We start from the raw sequence: 12,756 nt of genomic DNA, 5'->3' as shown, positions 1-12,756 counted from the left end.
AACAGGTATTATTACATACAAATACAATATCAAGTTTTTACCAATGCCATAATAATTTACCAATAAATATTATCAAATATTTTGAGCAGAATGGCTGTATGTACATAGGTCTTATTTTTATTTTCTCTCTTCTGAATGAAATAATCATACAACTCACAAATAATTATTTCCCTAAAGGAAAACAAAGCAAATACAGATAAATCCAAAATCAGTTGTTCAAATTTTTTTGTAAATTTTCAAAAATTTAAGTTTTACGGAATAAAAGTATGACAAAATTAATTAGGGCCTTACTAATAAATCCTTACACTATTTATTAGTATGGTATATAAAATGTAGAGAATGTTGTGAGGAAAAATAATTTCTAAATAAGAAATTAAATTAACTTTTTTTTTTTTTTAATTAACTTATTTTTGATAGAAACTGGTTCAGCACCAAACCACACACCCTGATTAGTATGCCACAACACAAGAAAAAGAAAACTGACAGCAAAGAAAGAATTTGATTTTTCAAAGCATCAGAGTCCCCATTAGTGACAGAGCTGTCTAAAAGAATGAGTATGGGGAGAAACAAGGATAACTGAACTCATTCCAGTGTCTAAAGCTGTCCACCTACCCTGACGAGATGTGGTCTCCCAAGCATCACTCTGCGTCAACAATGAAATACCTGTCAACTGTTTACAGTGATTACTCATGCAGGATATAGCAAGGGCCACAAGATCTAATGGTTTCCTGATACCTATTGATTTTTTCCCAAAAACTTAATAGTTTTCCAATTTGACCGAAATAGGATTTGTGAGTAACAGGGGCTGAATCAATGCCTGTCCTTTTCAAGGAAATTACTTTACCATGACAATTATTTAGCTTAGAACCGGAGAGTGTCAGTCTTCTAAACAGGAAACAACTGAATTGCCAATAAAAATTTTCTTCACTTACTTGACTAACAACATGATTTTAATTAATGAAGGAGAAAAAGCAAATCTATTGTGAATATCACTATTCCAAATAATAAGCTATTTTAAAAAGTATTCATTTTTCCACTCAGTAAAATTCCTAACATTGTACACAAATATTTTTTAATTCACTGATTTTTATTCAGATAGCTTATGAGTCCAATAGTTCACATTTGCTTAATATTAATTTGAGCTGTAAGACTGTATTAGAGCTTTTATTCTAAACTTGATGTGTATCTTTGGTTTAATACTTATCAAACTACATATGAAAGAACTACTTAAAATTTGGATGCAGGTGTTTAACAGGAGAAATAAAGACGAGAGAATGCAGTTAATCAGTGATTCTAAATCCAGGGTGATTTTTCTCCTCAGGGACTATTTGGCAAGGCCTGGGGAAATTTCTGGTCATCTCAACCATGGGAGTGCGGCTGGCATGTAGTAGGTAGAAGCCAAGGACTCTGTTAAACATCATACAATGTACAAGACAGTCCTCTCTAATAAAGAATTATCCAACCCAAAATGTCATTTATACCAAGTTAAGAAACTCTGAGCTAAATTACAGAATCTCCATTCTTCAAAATCTCATAAAACATAAGAATAAACTAAATAAAATTTTGAAAGCCAAATTTTATCAGCAGCAACCAAATAAACAATCCCCTGCCACAATTTTTGGATGATAGTAAAAATAAGAAATAGAAAGTTCTATGTGATTTATGATAGTTCTTACATCTACCCCAAACCTCAACAAGAGTTATACAGAAATAGATTACAAAATCCTATATTTATCATTTTATTCCAAAATCATGAGAAGTAGAACAAGGGAGAAATAAGCAATACAGGAAAAGGTCAACAAAGAAACTTCAAGAGTAAAATTTTCTGCCTCCACATTTTCAGGGGAGAAGGTCACTTTCCAGGGCTCAGAGTAAAATGGAGAGAAAGGTCTGAAGCTCAAGGAAAAGGTATGGGAAAACTATTCACAAGTAGTTTGAGCTAATACAAGAGCGGAACACTTGGTACTGTGAGAGAGCAGAGCCTAAAATATCACACTGCCCATCTCTCTGTCTCAACCACATCTTTTCTCTGTTTCCCCATCCCTCAGCAATACCCAGCTTTCAAACTGATGCCTAAGAGACCAGCAAGTTTAGGTAATATACGTAGGGTATTTAAAAAATTCATGAACACCACATCTAAGTAGAGACAAGTTCTCTGAGTCTCCCACATTAAGCATAAACACAGTGAAAAAATTACGCATACGTATTACAGTTTAGGAGAAGCAAAAAGAAGAAAAAAGGAGGAAAGGGAAAAATGAACAAATAAATGGGGAATACCAATGGCAAAGAACCTGTTCTGGAAGGAAACATAATTAAAGAAATGAAAGAAAATTTCCAAGAGGTTTTTTTTATAATAAGGAAGATAAAAACAATGTAATCTTATTTAAAAACAAGCGCTGGGAATTTGCCTGGCAGCCCAGTGGTTAATAGTCAGCACTTTCACTGCTGGCCATGACCTAGGTTCAATCCCTGGTCAGGAACTGAGATTCCACAAGCTGCGTGGCATGGCCAATAAAATTTTTTTAAAAAGAGCAAAAAGAAACAAGTAAAACTAATTTCTTTTTTTTTTTTAAGGCAAGAATTAAAAAAATAAATAAATAAAAGCTCTAAAGCAAAATAAAGCAGAATAATGTGAAAAGGTAGTTTGGAATGCTAAAGAAATAAACTTAAGGCCAATATACCATTATTTAATGAATTCATTCATTTAAAACATCAACAGACATTGATGGAAACAGAATTACTGATAAAAAGGAAGATTTGAGATGATTACAGTAAATGCAGAGGCAAAAGGCAAACCAAAACAATTAGAAGATAATAAATATGGAGAACAAATGAAAATTCAAAGTAAGAAAAATTGGTGTCATAAAGAAGAGAACTCAATAATTTGACAGAAAAATTCTTCATGGTAATAAGTAAGGAAAAAGTTCCTAAATGAAGCACTAAACCTACAAAAAAGTATATTGTAATTCCAGGAAAATATGAATGACACTGAGATTAGCCAAGCCATCCCTCAAATATTAAAAAAAAAAAAAAAAAAAAATTCTCAAGCAATGAAGTATGCCAGATCTCCAGGAATACAAGATTGAAAGCCTGAAAAGATTACCAGACCATATGTGCATGCACGCATGTGTGCTAAGTTGATTCAGTTGTGCCTGACTCTTTGTGACTCTGTGTAGCCTGCCAGGCTCCTCTGTGCATGGGATTTTCCAGGCGTGAATACTGGAGTGGGTTGTCATGCCCTCCCCCAGGGAATCTTCTCAACCCAGGGATAGAACTCCAGTTTCTTAAGTCACCTGCCCTGGCAGGAGGGTTCTTGACCACTAGTGCCACCTGGGAAGCCATGATCATGAAGTTCAGTCAACCAAGAGACTGATCAACTCAGGAACTCAGAAGTTACTGTGCTGGTAATGACAACTGAAATGACAGAACTAAACAAAGTATGGCAGAATATAAATGTGAGAAACCTTGACAAGATAGCAAAGGAAACAATGAACCAAAACCAGGTAGGAGAACATGGTAATGTGTTAATTCTCTCATCCTTTATGCCAGACAGTCAATAGATACTAACCTGAAACTTTAAATGTGTAGTTAAGAAAAAATAACTTGTCCAATTTATGTCCTTTATAATCTTTTATTTTTTTAACTCACATCTCTAGCAATGAAGAAGTATTTATCTGACATTCAGCAATTCTTTCACTTCTTTCAAGTTCTCTTCTAAGTTCAAGTGAAAATGAATCAATAATTATTAAGAATAGTACCCAGAATGTGATCCTATTTTATAGAATTACCTTGGCATATTTACATAGAAAGCAGACTTTCCCAAACTCATGCATGTGTGAGAATCACGTGGGGGGCCTATTGAAACAGATTTCTGGGTCCTGCCCTCAGAGATTCTGATTCCATAGAGCTGAGTGAAGCCCAAGAATCTGTATTTTTCCAAAGCTCTCAGCAAAGGCTGATGTTGTCATTCAACATACCACAGCAAGTAGCCCTGGCACAGAGAAATCTTGGAATAAAACTTACCTGTTTGTATTTTACAGTAATGAGACACAGGGCAACATTTTTTTTTAAACTTTCTTCTTTGTATTTTCTTAGGTACTACTGCATTTTTTTTTTAATAATCAATGTTTCATTTTTAACCAAACAATAAAAGTCATTATTCTAAAGAAAGAAGAAACATTCATCTGTTTATACCTACAATCTGTGCAAAAGCTTTCTTTGAAATTTTTATTTAACTTTTACTTCCTCTGAAAAGCCGAACTGTGTTTTAGTAAATTCACCTACTCTCAAAATCACAAGAACTTTTCTCTATATAGTGGCTATAACAAAAGACATTGATATTTTATTTCAAAAAAAGGCACACAGTATACTTCCCTATCTTACCAGAGTTAAATTAATATTTAACATCAATGTAATGGTTCAAGTCCTATCATCAGTTAGACCTCTTGGAAATGTATGAAAATGTATGAAAAATCCATGCCTAGTATCAATATAAGGACCAAAAAAGCCCAACTCAATCCTAATTTGAAAACACAGGTACAATGTTATTATTAAATAATTCAAAATAAATTGACAATTGATTACAGTGAACCTTCAGTGCACTCCAGTATTTCTTTTAAACAATTATGACCCCTTAGTTCTTTAATATGATTTTATGTGCAGTGTCATAGACTTAGATGAAAAAAGAAATGGGTCAGACTTACAAAACTAAATGTTCTGCAAACTAGGAATAAAATGTTACCTAAAAGTTATTTGGGTAAGAAGGAACAGAAACCCATGGTTAGAAACAGGTAGACTTTGTGTAGCTTTCAACAGGGAAGTTTAGATGTTAATTCCATTCAGAGGTAAAAACCTCATAGATAACCATTATTAATTCCACACTAGAAAAAAGACCCAGTAGGGTTTCCCTGATAGCTCAGGTGGTAAAGAATCTGCCTGCAATGCAGGAGACCCCAGTTCCATTCCTGGATTGCGAAGATCTGCTAGAGAAGGGATAGGCTACCCACTCCAGTATTCTTGGGCTTCCCTTGTGGCTCAGCTGGTAAACAACCTGCCTACAATGTGCAAGACCTGGGTTCGATCCCTGGGTTGGGAAGATCTCCTGGAGAAGGGAAAGGCTACCCACTCCAGTACTCTGGCCTAGAGAATTCCATGGACTGTATAGTCCATGGGGCTGCGAAGAGCTGGACATGACTGAGCAACTTTCACTTTCAGGCTTGATTTAACTCCATACCTTATAATAGTGTTTACAATTAAAATGATTTCAAGCTTAGTAGTAGAAAAACAAATGCTAACAATTAATTTAAGGGAATAAGTATTTCTGGGATTTAACTCCAAAAGTTCTTAAACATATACCCAAAGTAGAATGTCTCCTTTTTTCCTATGTTTTATTAGATTTTTCTGAAAGTTTTAACAACTCTTCTTCCTACCAATAATCCTAAATCAATTGATAGAAACTGAAATGCTATTAACATGTTAAAATTATCTAATACTTTAATCATTGTTCATCTGCCAAAGAAACATGACTCAGTATTTTTTCTCCTTTAAATCAAAACAAAACAAAAAATTTAATCTAGAGTAAAGCTTTAATACTCATTCTATATATTTCTCTAGTATATTTATTTTAAAATGTTTAAGAACTATATTTTGGTTTTTAATAATGACATTTCTTACCAGGATCTGCTAATCCGGTGGTCTCTAACAGTATGTAATCAAATTTCCCTTTCTTCTTCATCAAATTCTCAATAGCTCTAAGGCCATTGTCCCTGGAGAATACCAAAACATGACATACAGTTGATTGCCTGAATATTTTAAAGTGATCATCACAAACATTTAAAAGTATATTTAGCAACCAGGGATAAAACTATCTTCAGGCATGCAAAAATTTACTTCACTCCCAAGCTTCTAACAACATATCTATCTAGTTTCACCAGTTTTGGGGAGTGGAGAGGAATGGATGCACATATGCTGACAAGTAACAAGATATTAGATAAAAGCAGAGGGAATTTTAATTTACTGGACTAAAATAAGTCAGAACCTGTTATTTTTATAGCTTTATGAAAGAAAAAGGTCAATACAGAAAATAATGACAAAATGTATGAATTACAGTAGCTTAATAGAACAGCTAAATAACTACAATTTTATTTATATACCTACCTTTTATTTCTGTTCTGAATAAGGGTAGTAGGCTTTAATTTCCCTTTTTTCTTAGTAATATTAAAAACATAAGAAAACATTTAATTTTAATTGGCTAAGAAGACCTGTTGTGCTTTAACCTTCATAATACACTTGACTCACAGTCAAAACATCTAAGATAGTAAATGATGTAGAAGAAATATAATTCACTGGACTATACAAAATCAACAACACAGGTATTAATTTTCATAATTTGCTCAACAAACTTTTGAGTGACTACTATGTGTTATTCCTTTTCTAAGAGCGGTTATATTGGTGAATAAAACGTTCACCGTCCTTGAAACAACAATCATTGATGGAACATGAAGTAAGGGTTTTTCTTTTTTGGGGTCATTTATATTGTTTTTAGAGGTTGAAATCTTGGAAATAAGACCAATAACTTATTACATTCAGAATAATCATTTTTTAAACATAAAATTAGACTTTCATGCACCACAGGGACCATTAATTAAAACTTGATGTCAAAAACAACAACAAAAATAAAATTCAATAAAATGACCACAGCATTAGAGCTAAGACAATGAGAAACACTTTAAGAAAATGGATCCTAATCTTGGTTCAAATAACTAGATATGCAGACTTATAATGTCTTTTAGTCTTAATTCCCTTATATGTTCAGAAGGAAAAATAATATTCACCTGGAAGATCTATACTGTGAATTAACATGATTATCAAAAACAACTAACAAATGTCCGAGTACCTAAAATTGAGACAATATTTTCCCTTAATCGTTATGTGTTAAATGTTTAGCATTTAAGGAATAAGATCATTTTAAAAATGAAAAACAAAAGCCTGCTATTTATCTCTTAAAACTGAATTAATGTGAATAACTGAGAAATTTAGAAAGGAGCAATATTCGTGAGAAGTCCAGTGACCACACTGCCTTAATGTATGGAAGAATATTAAAATTAATCAATTTCCATCTGCTAAAAAAAAAAAGAAAATGCATCCTAATAGGTGTATCTTCTATTCGAAAATACAATGAAGAAGATTATGAAGATTCTGTTAATTTATGTAAGAAAATCAAAGCTAGAAATATAACCAACAAACATTTATAGAAGCCAACAAGCACAGAGTATATGTTTTTCTCACTTTACGGAACAGCAGAGGCAACCGTTTCTAAGTTCCAGCCATTCTTCGTAGAGTTCTCCACCTTGGCTGACAGCTAAGGATTTCTCCACTGCACTTCCTAGAATAATTAACAGGAAGCACTCTTTAGATTATGTCCACTCGTCAATCAAAAACAAAGATGAGGATACTCAATAGTACAGCAGATTTTGAAGCAGAAAAATATATTTCATAATTTGTATTCTTTCATTCTGTTCAGGCTATCTCAATATTTTAAACTATACTACTCTAGATTATTTTATTTTTTCTTTCTTTAAGAGGATTTAAGCCCCTAAAGAGACAACTGCAAAATTAATGAAAGTTATCTACTTCATCTCTAGGCCTCTTACTAGACTGCTCCCATTTCCTAATAAAATAGCTATTTTAAAGGCATTCTTTCTTGTCCATGGCCAATTCTCTAGATAGACCAGTATGTTTATATATTGGTTTTTATACATATGCCTTTCAGTCTCTTGTGTATTTTTTCTTTTCATTACTTCTCTGAATTGTTTCAGTGTCTACTAGACAGATTGTTCAGCATTCCTGTATGAGTAATACCCTTAGTTCATTTTAAGGAAATGTGCTTGGCCAGGGTACCAATGTACTCACTTAAAAATTAAATTTTAATCAAATACACACATGTTTCTTAGCAATGCCTACTTGAGAAAAAAATAAAGTATATATGAGAGTTTGAGATGCTTGTTATCAAATGAGAATGATTTAAAAAGTCTTACATTTCCTCCAACAAAGAAACATGCCCAAGCCAGGAAAGTTCTAAATATCCATTAGCAAAAGATAAGGAAAAAAACTGAATAATTTTTCACTGATATATATTTTATGTTTAAGTTTTAGTTAGGCAAGGGGTTGCTACAGAACTTAGGGTATAGAGAACATTTAAAAAATGAAAAGGAAAGTATTGCAAATGCTCTAAAGGACAAAGCTGTTTAAAGAAGAAAAGGTCCAGAAAGACTGAAGAAAAATAGTAACACATGATAATAAATGTAATCAGTGTCCAACAGAAGATCAGTTAATAAGAAGTTAAAATAAAAACTAAGATTCAACTAACAGGCCTCACATTCTTCTCATTAACTTAGTTCCTTTACTAATTTGCAACTGAAAAAAAATAATTTAAGAAAAATTCAAATGAAGTTATATTTTTTTTAGCTAAACATGAGCTTTTACTGAAATTCACACCTGAGAAGAAAAACTAATAAAAGTAATCAGAGAAGCATGTCTAACACTGCTGTATAAATTTCTTAAAACACAGTTCAGTGAAGACAAAAAACTGGAAAACACATATATTTTCACAGATAAGTGAAGTTGCCTGAGGATGGAGACCACATATTTATTTTCTAAGCCTTCTGTTTTAACAGCTTTGCAGAATAATAAACATTCAATAAGATAAATTTATAAGACAGAAGTATTTTCAAATATTTTCAAAACCTGCAATTAAACAATATAGTCAGCACAAATTGGTACAAATTGGTACAAAAATCTTCCTGAAAGATTTTCTTTCAACTCCTTAGATTTTTTTTTTTTTTCTTTTTTTTTTTTTTCTGTGCGACCCCATCCCTGGGATTCTCTAGGCAAGAACACTGGAGTGGGTTGCCATTTCCTTCTCCATCAACTCCTTAGATTTTTACTTCTGGAGTATTTATGTAAAAATCTAATTAATTCTGCTGGTATGAATTCTAAAGTTAAACAAAATAAAAATTTATAGAAACAATCTGATTTCAGTATCTCAACTCCATACAAAATAAAGCTTGACATAAATGAACCTAATTTTTCCAAAACTATCCATAGCAATGTGTTCACATGATAATACCTTGCATTTTCATTTCTGCATATGGAATATCAATTCACCAGCTGAATTAACTGTTCAATACATTCTTATAGCATGGCATTTATTGAACTTTACTTACCTTCCCCAAATTCATTTAAAATCACTGCTATTCTTTTACTATGTTGCTCTGTCAAAATATAGTTAAGAAGTGTTGTCTTCCCAGCACCTATAAAATACATTTGTTTTAAATAACAAAAGTCAAAAGACTAATTTTAAAGGGACAAAAAAGTTTAAAAGTCCTAACACTCTTTAAAATTTGCATGTTATTCAAATATTATTTAACGATGGTAATATAAGATTCTGGAGGAAAAGATTAAAGTACCCTTTGAAAACTATTAAAAATGCTTTATGTCTTATAAAATTTTACAAATATTTACAAACACTCCAATAAGGTGGCTCACATAGCTTTCTTTGATCTCATATGACAAAAAAAAAAAAAAAGTCTTCTATATAACTTAAACAATTAATGTCAGGTTATCTAAATTTTCTATTAAATAAGGAATTACTGAAGTAATGTTCCTGGGGAATAAAGTAGTCATGTAGTTTATAAAACATAAAGTATTTAAATCCCTTTACAGGATGACAGTGTTTCTTAGCCAAGAATAGTTTACTTCCCCAAAATGTACACATAAAGACCTACCTTTTATTTTAACCACATACAAATTCGGAATGTCTATATGGCTGTTTTTAGTATGCTTAAAGCAGTCTATAAAATTGATTTGACACACACACAATGGCGAATGGACCTAGGAAATGTTAACAAAAGACACAATAATCACATATATAGAAAAGTTCATATAGCTACACTAACTCTATCCAGTAGGTGGCATAATACACCTAAATACATTCAGCTCAAGCAGAAGGAAAAAACATTAGTCTTGTGAACATCCATAGAGGGGTAAAAAAAAAAGATAAATAACCAACACTAACTGCATATAGATAGTAGTGTAGTCAATTATATAAAAATGTAATTTATTTACATATTTTTCCGTTGGTGGGCATTCGGGTTGTTTCTAGTGTTTTGCTATTACAAACAGTGCTGCTAAAAAGAACTTGTGTACATGCATACAGATTGTACATATCTTCTGCAGTAACTTTACATGATTTCTAGGGTATAACTAGGAGGGATTTATTGAGTAGTAGGATATTAATACCTTCAACCTTTGGGGGCCATATCTGTATAAAAGTTGTTGAAGGGATGTAAGGCTTGTGTTCAGAGGGATTTAGGAAGCTCAATATCACTAAAGGTCAATACTCACAATGGAAGGAACAGATCTTAAGGACACAGAGCAGTAAGGACATTCTTAAAACCAGTCCAAATGTGGGACAAGGGCCCTGAGCATGAGCGCTCCACTACACAGTGGCAGTGAAAATGGAAAGGATGAGGTGGCCATGGAAGGTTTTGTAGTGTTTGCGTTCAGTCACCTCCGACTCTGTTCATGGACTTTTCCAGGCAAGAATACTGGAGTGGGTTGCCATTTCCTACTCCAGGGGATCTTCCTGACCCAGGGATCGAACCCACATCTCCTTCAATGAGGGTTCTTTACAGCTGAGCCATCTTATCAGGAAGCAAAAGATGCTAAGACATAGTTCAAGCAGTTCATAGCAGTTCAAGTCTGCTATGGACCAGAATTTATACTGAACCTTAGTGAAAAGTGCACAAGACACAAACAGTCTCTATCTTCATGAAGTTTAGAAACATTAAGGGAAGTGGAAGAAAGAGGGGGAATTCAGATCAGTAAAGAGGCAACCATGCCACAAGATGATAGAGTCAACAGATGTACAAGATGTCGTGGAGCAACTAAGAGGGACATCTAGCCAGAGGACTAACAGTAAGAAGAATGTCCTCCTGGGGCCAAAACACTTGCTCTTTTTAGAAGTAAAAGTAGTTCACTCGGCTGGGCCACAGTTTCTCAGGCTAAAGAGGTTGTCAAGAGCAAGATTATAAACTCATCTTAAGGAATCTGAACTTTAACCCGAATAGAAACTGCTGAAGGGTGTGACAAAATCAGATTGACATATGTAAAGATCACTAAGGCTAAAATACAGAAAACATATTAAAAGGCAATATGACTCAAGACTAGTTAGGAAGCTTTTATAATATTCCAAATGGTTAGGATCACAGAAGCAACCACCATTCACGACGGGATGCTAACATGAAGTTTTGGACATGCAGAGTTTGACATGTCTATAGAACATCAAAATAGAAATCACCTGGGTATGAAGTTAAAAGAGAAGACAGAGAAGGGATAAAAAAAAAAAAATGCTAAGGGGAAGCCAGAAAAGTAGGCAGAAAATCAGAAGAAAAATGTGATAGAAACCAAGGGAACAAAAATGCTCAACAATAAGCAGGGAAACCATCTCGGAGATTCAGGAATGAAGTTGGTGGTGTGAGGCCTCACTCCTAAGCTTCAGACCATTATCTGCAGTGCTCTTCTGATCTACCAGTGAGCAAAATAGGGAAGGTGGGGAGGGCAAGTCTAAACTATACTGTTTCAGAGCAAAAATTTGCTCAACTTCACAGTGAAACTGCATCTGAATAACACTGGGGAAATTCCTTTACAAATAAATAAACTTCTTTATAAAATTAACCCTGAGTAAAAATGAAAATAAACTTAAGTCTACAAAGTAAAAAAGAGAGAGAGAGACGGAGTCATGCCAGTGATTTAATTCCTGTTTTTATGTAAAAGGCCCTCAGGTGCACCAAGTTTATACTTGTCTCTAGCAGCATCCAGAAATGGTTCTCTTTTCCCCAGATCATTTCACTTCTTTTCCCTACACTTTTAATATGGTATTTATTCTAGCCCTTCTATTTAACTGTAGTTTTAAAATGATACTTCTCAAACTTTTACAATAAAGCACTCCTAGTATAAGCACATAACCCGTCCTTCAGGAAACTACTCTGTTTACAAAGTTATGAATTAAGTGACCCCATGAAAAGTCTTTAAGTTTGAGAAATATAGTCTCGGAGGACACCGTAATTTTATTATCTTTCTCCGACAGTACGTTACAAACAGATATTTTAAAAAAAAAAAAAAAAAAGTTGTGATAGAGTATTTTACACGAAAGTTAAGAAGAAACTGGCTGGTGGGGAAGGGGAATATACTGAGGAAGAGCCCTTGGGCGTTTTCAGAAAGGACACCTTTAATGGGAACCTTCTTATAAAACATACGTTTCTTGCCCCACTAAGCACAAGGGAAAAGCAAACTGAGCCAGATGACTGGTATTATTTCCATTTTCAAGTGAGGCAGTGAACTTCAGAAATGCAACTTGTTAGGGGTCACATGCATAATGAGGGGCGGGTCCGTGCTTCACACTGCAAAGCTAGAACTAGTTTTAAAAATGCGAGGCTAATTTTCAACCTCAGTTGATAAATGTGACCCTAACGCGGAGGGGTCTGAGCATCATTAACCCATGAGAAGAGAAGGCACCCGTACGGGGAGCAACTGACCCAGCCCCTACCCTCAGAGACATCGGCTGTCGGCCAGAAGGCCCGAATGCCTAAGGAGAAGGGGCGCCATCAGCCCCCAAATCCCAGAACAGCGTTCACTGAACTTTCTGACCGGGATGGTTAGTTACCTAAATACCCGGTGATAATTGTGACTGGGATC

General features: G+C 33.9%; 2 protein-coding genes across 4 annotated transcripts in view; both read right to left on the bottom strand.

Annotated features, from left to right (window-relative positions):
* LOC136148264 (putative COBW domain-containing protein 7) overlaps positions 1 to 9,260 on the bottom strand; it is a 42,006-nt gene extending 32,746 nt beyond the window's left edge. For all 3 annotated transcript variants that reach the window (XM_065907729.1, XM_065907727.1, XM_065907728.1), the window contains exons 1-3: positions 9,225 to 9,260; positions 7,288 to 7,384; positions 5,674 to 5,765 (exon numbers count right to left, since the gene is read on the bottom strand). In XM_065907729.1, the coding sequence (XP_065763801.1) occupies positions 5,674 to 5,734 (61 nt within the window). In that variant the 5' untranslated portion in view covers positions 5,735 to 5,765; positions 7,288 to 7,384; positions 9,225 to 9,260. The remainder of the gene's footprint in view (positions 1 to 5,673; positions 5,766 to 7,287; positions 7,385 to 9,224) is intronic.
* On the bottom strand, positions 7,284 to 12,752 carry LOC136148341 (zinc-regulated GTPase metalloprotein activator 1A-like; the record flags this gene model as incomplete). Its single annotated transcript, XM_065907853.1, has 3 exons — positions 7,284 to 7,384; positions 9,225 to 9,311; positions 12,725 to 12,752. Coding segments are annotated over 3 exons (216 nt in total), but the record flags the coding sequence as incomplete, so codon positions are not given.
* Positions 12,753 to 12,756: the final 4 nt, after the last annotated feature.

Source organism: Muntiacus reevesi, chromosome 17 (assembly GCF_963930625.1).
Source record: "Muntiacus reevesi chromosome 17, mMunRee1.1, whole genome shotgun sequence".
NCBI lineage: Eukaryota > Metazoa > Chordata > Mammalia > Artiodactyla > Cervidae > Muntiacus > Muntiacus reevesi.
Note: the sequence above shows the minus strand (reverse complement) of the source record. Positions and strands in the feature narration are given on the sequence as shown.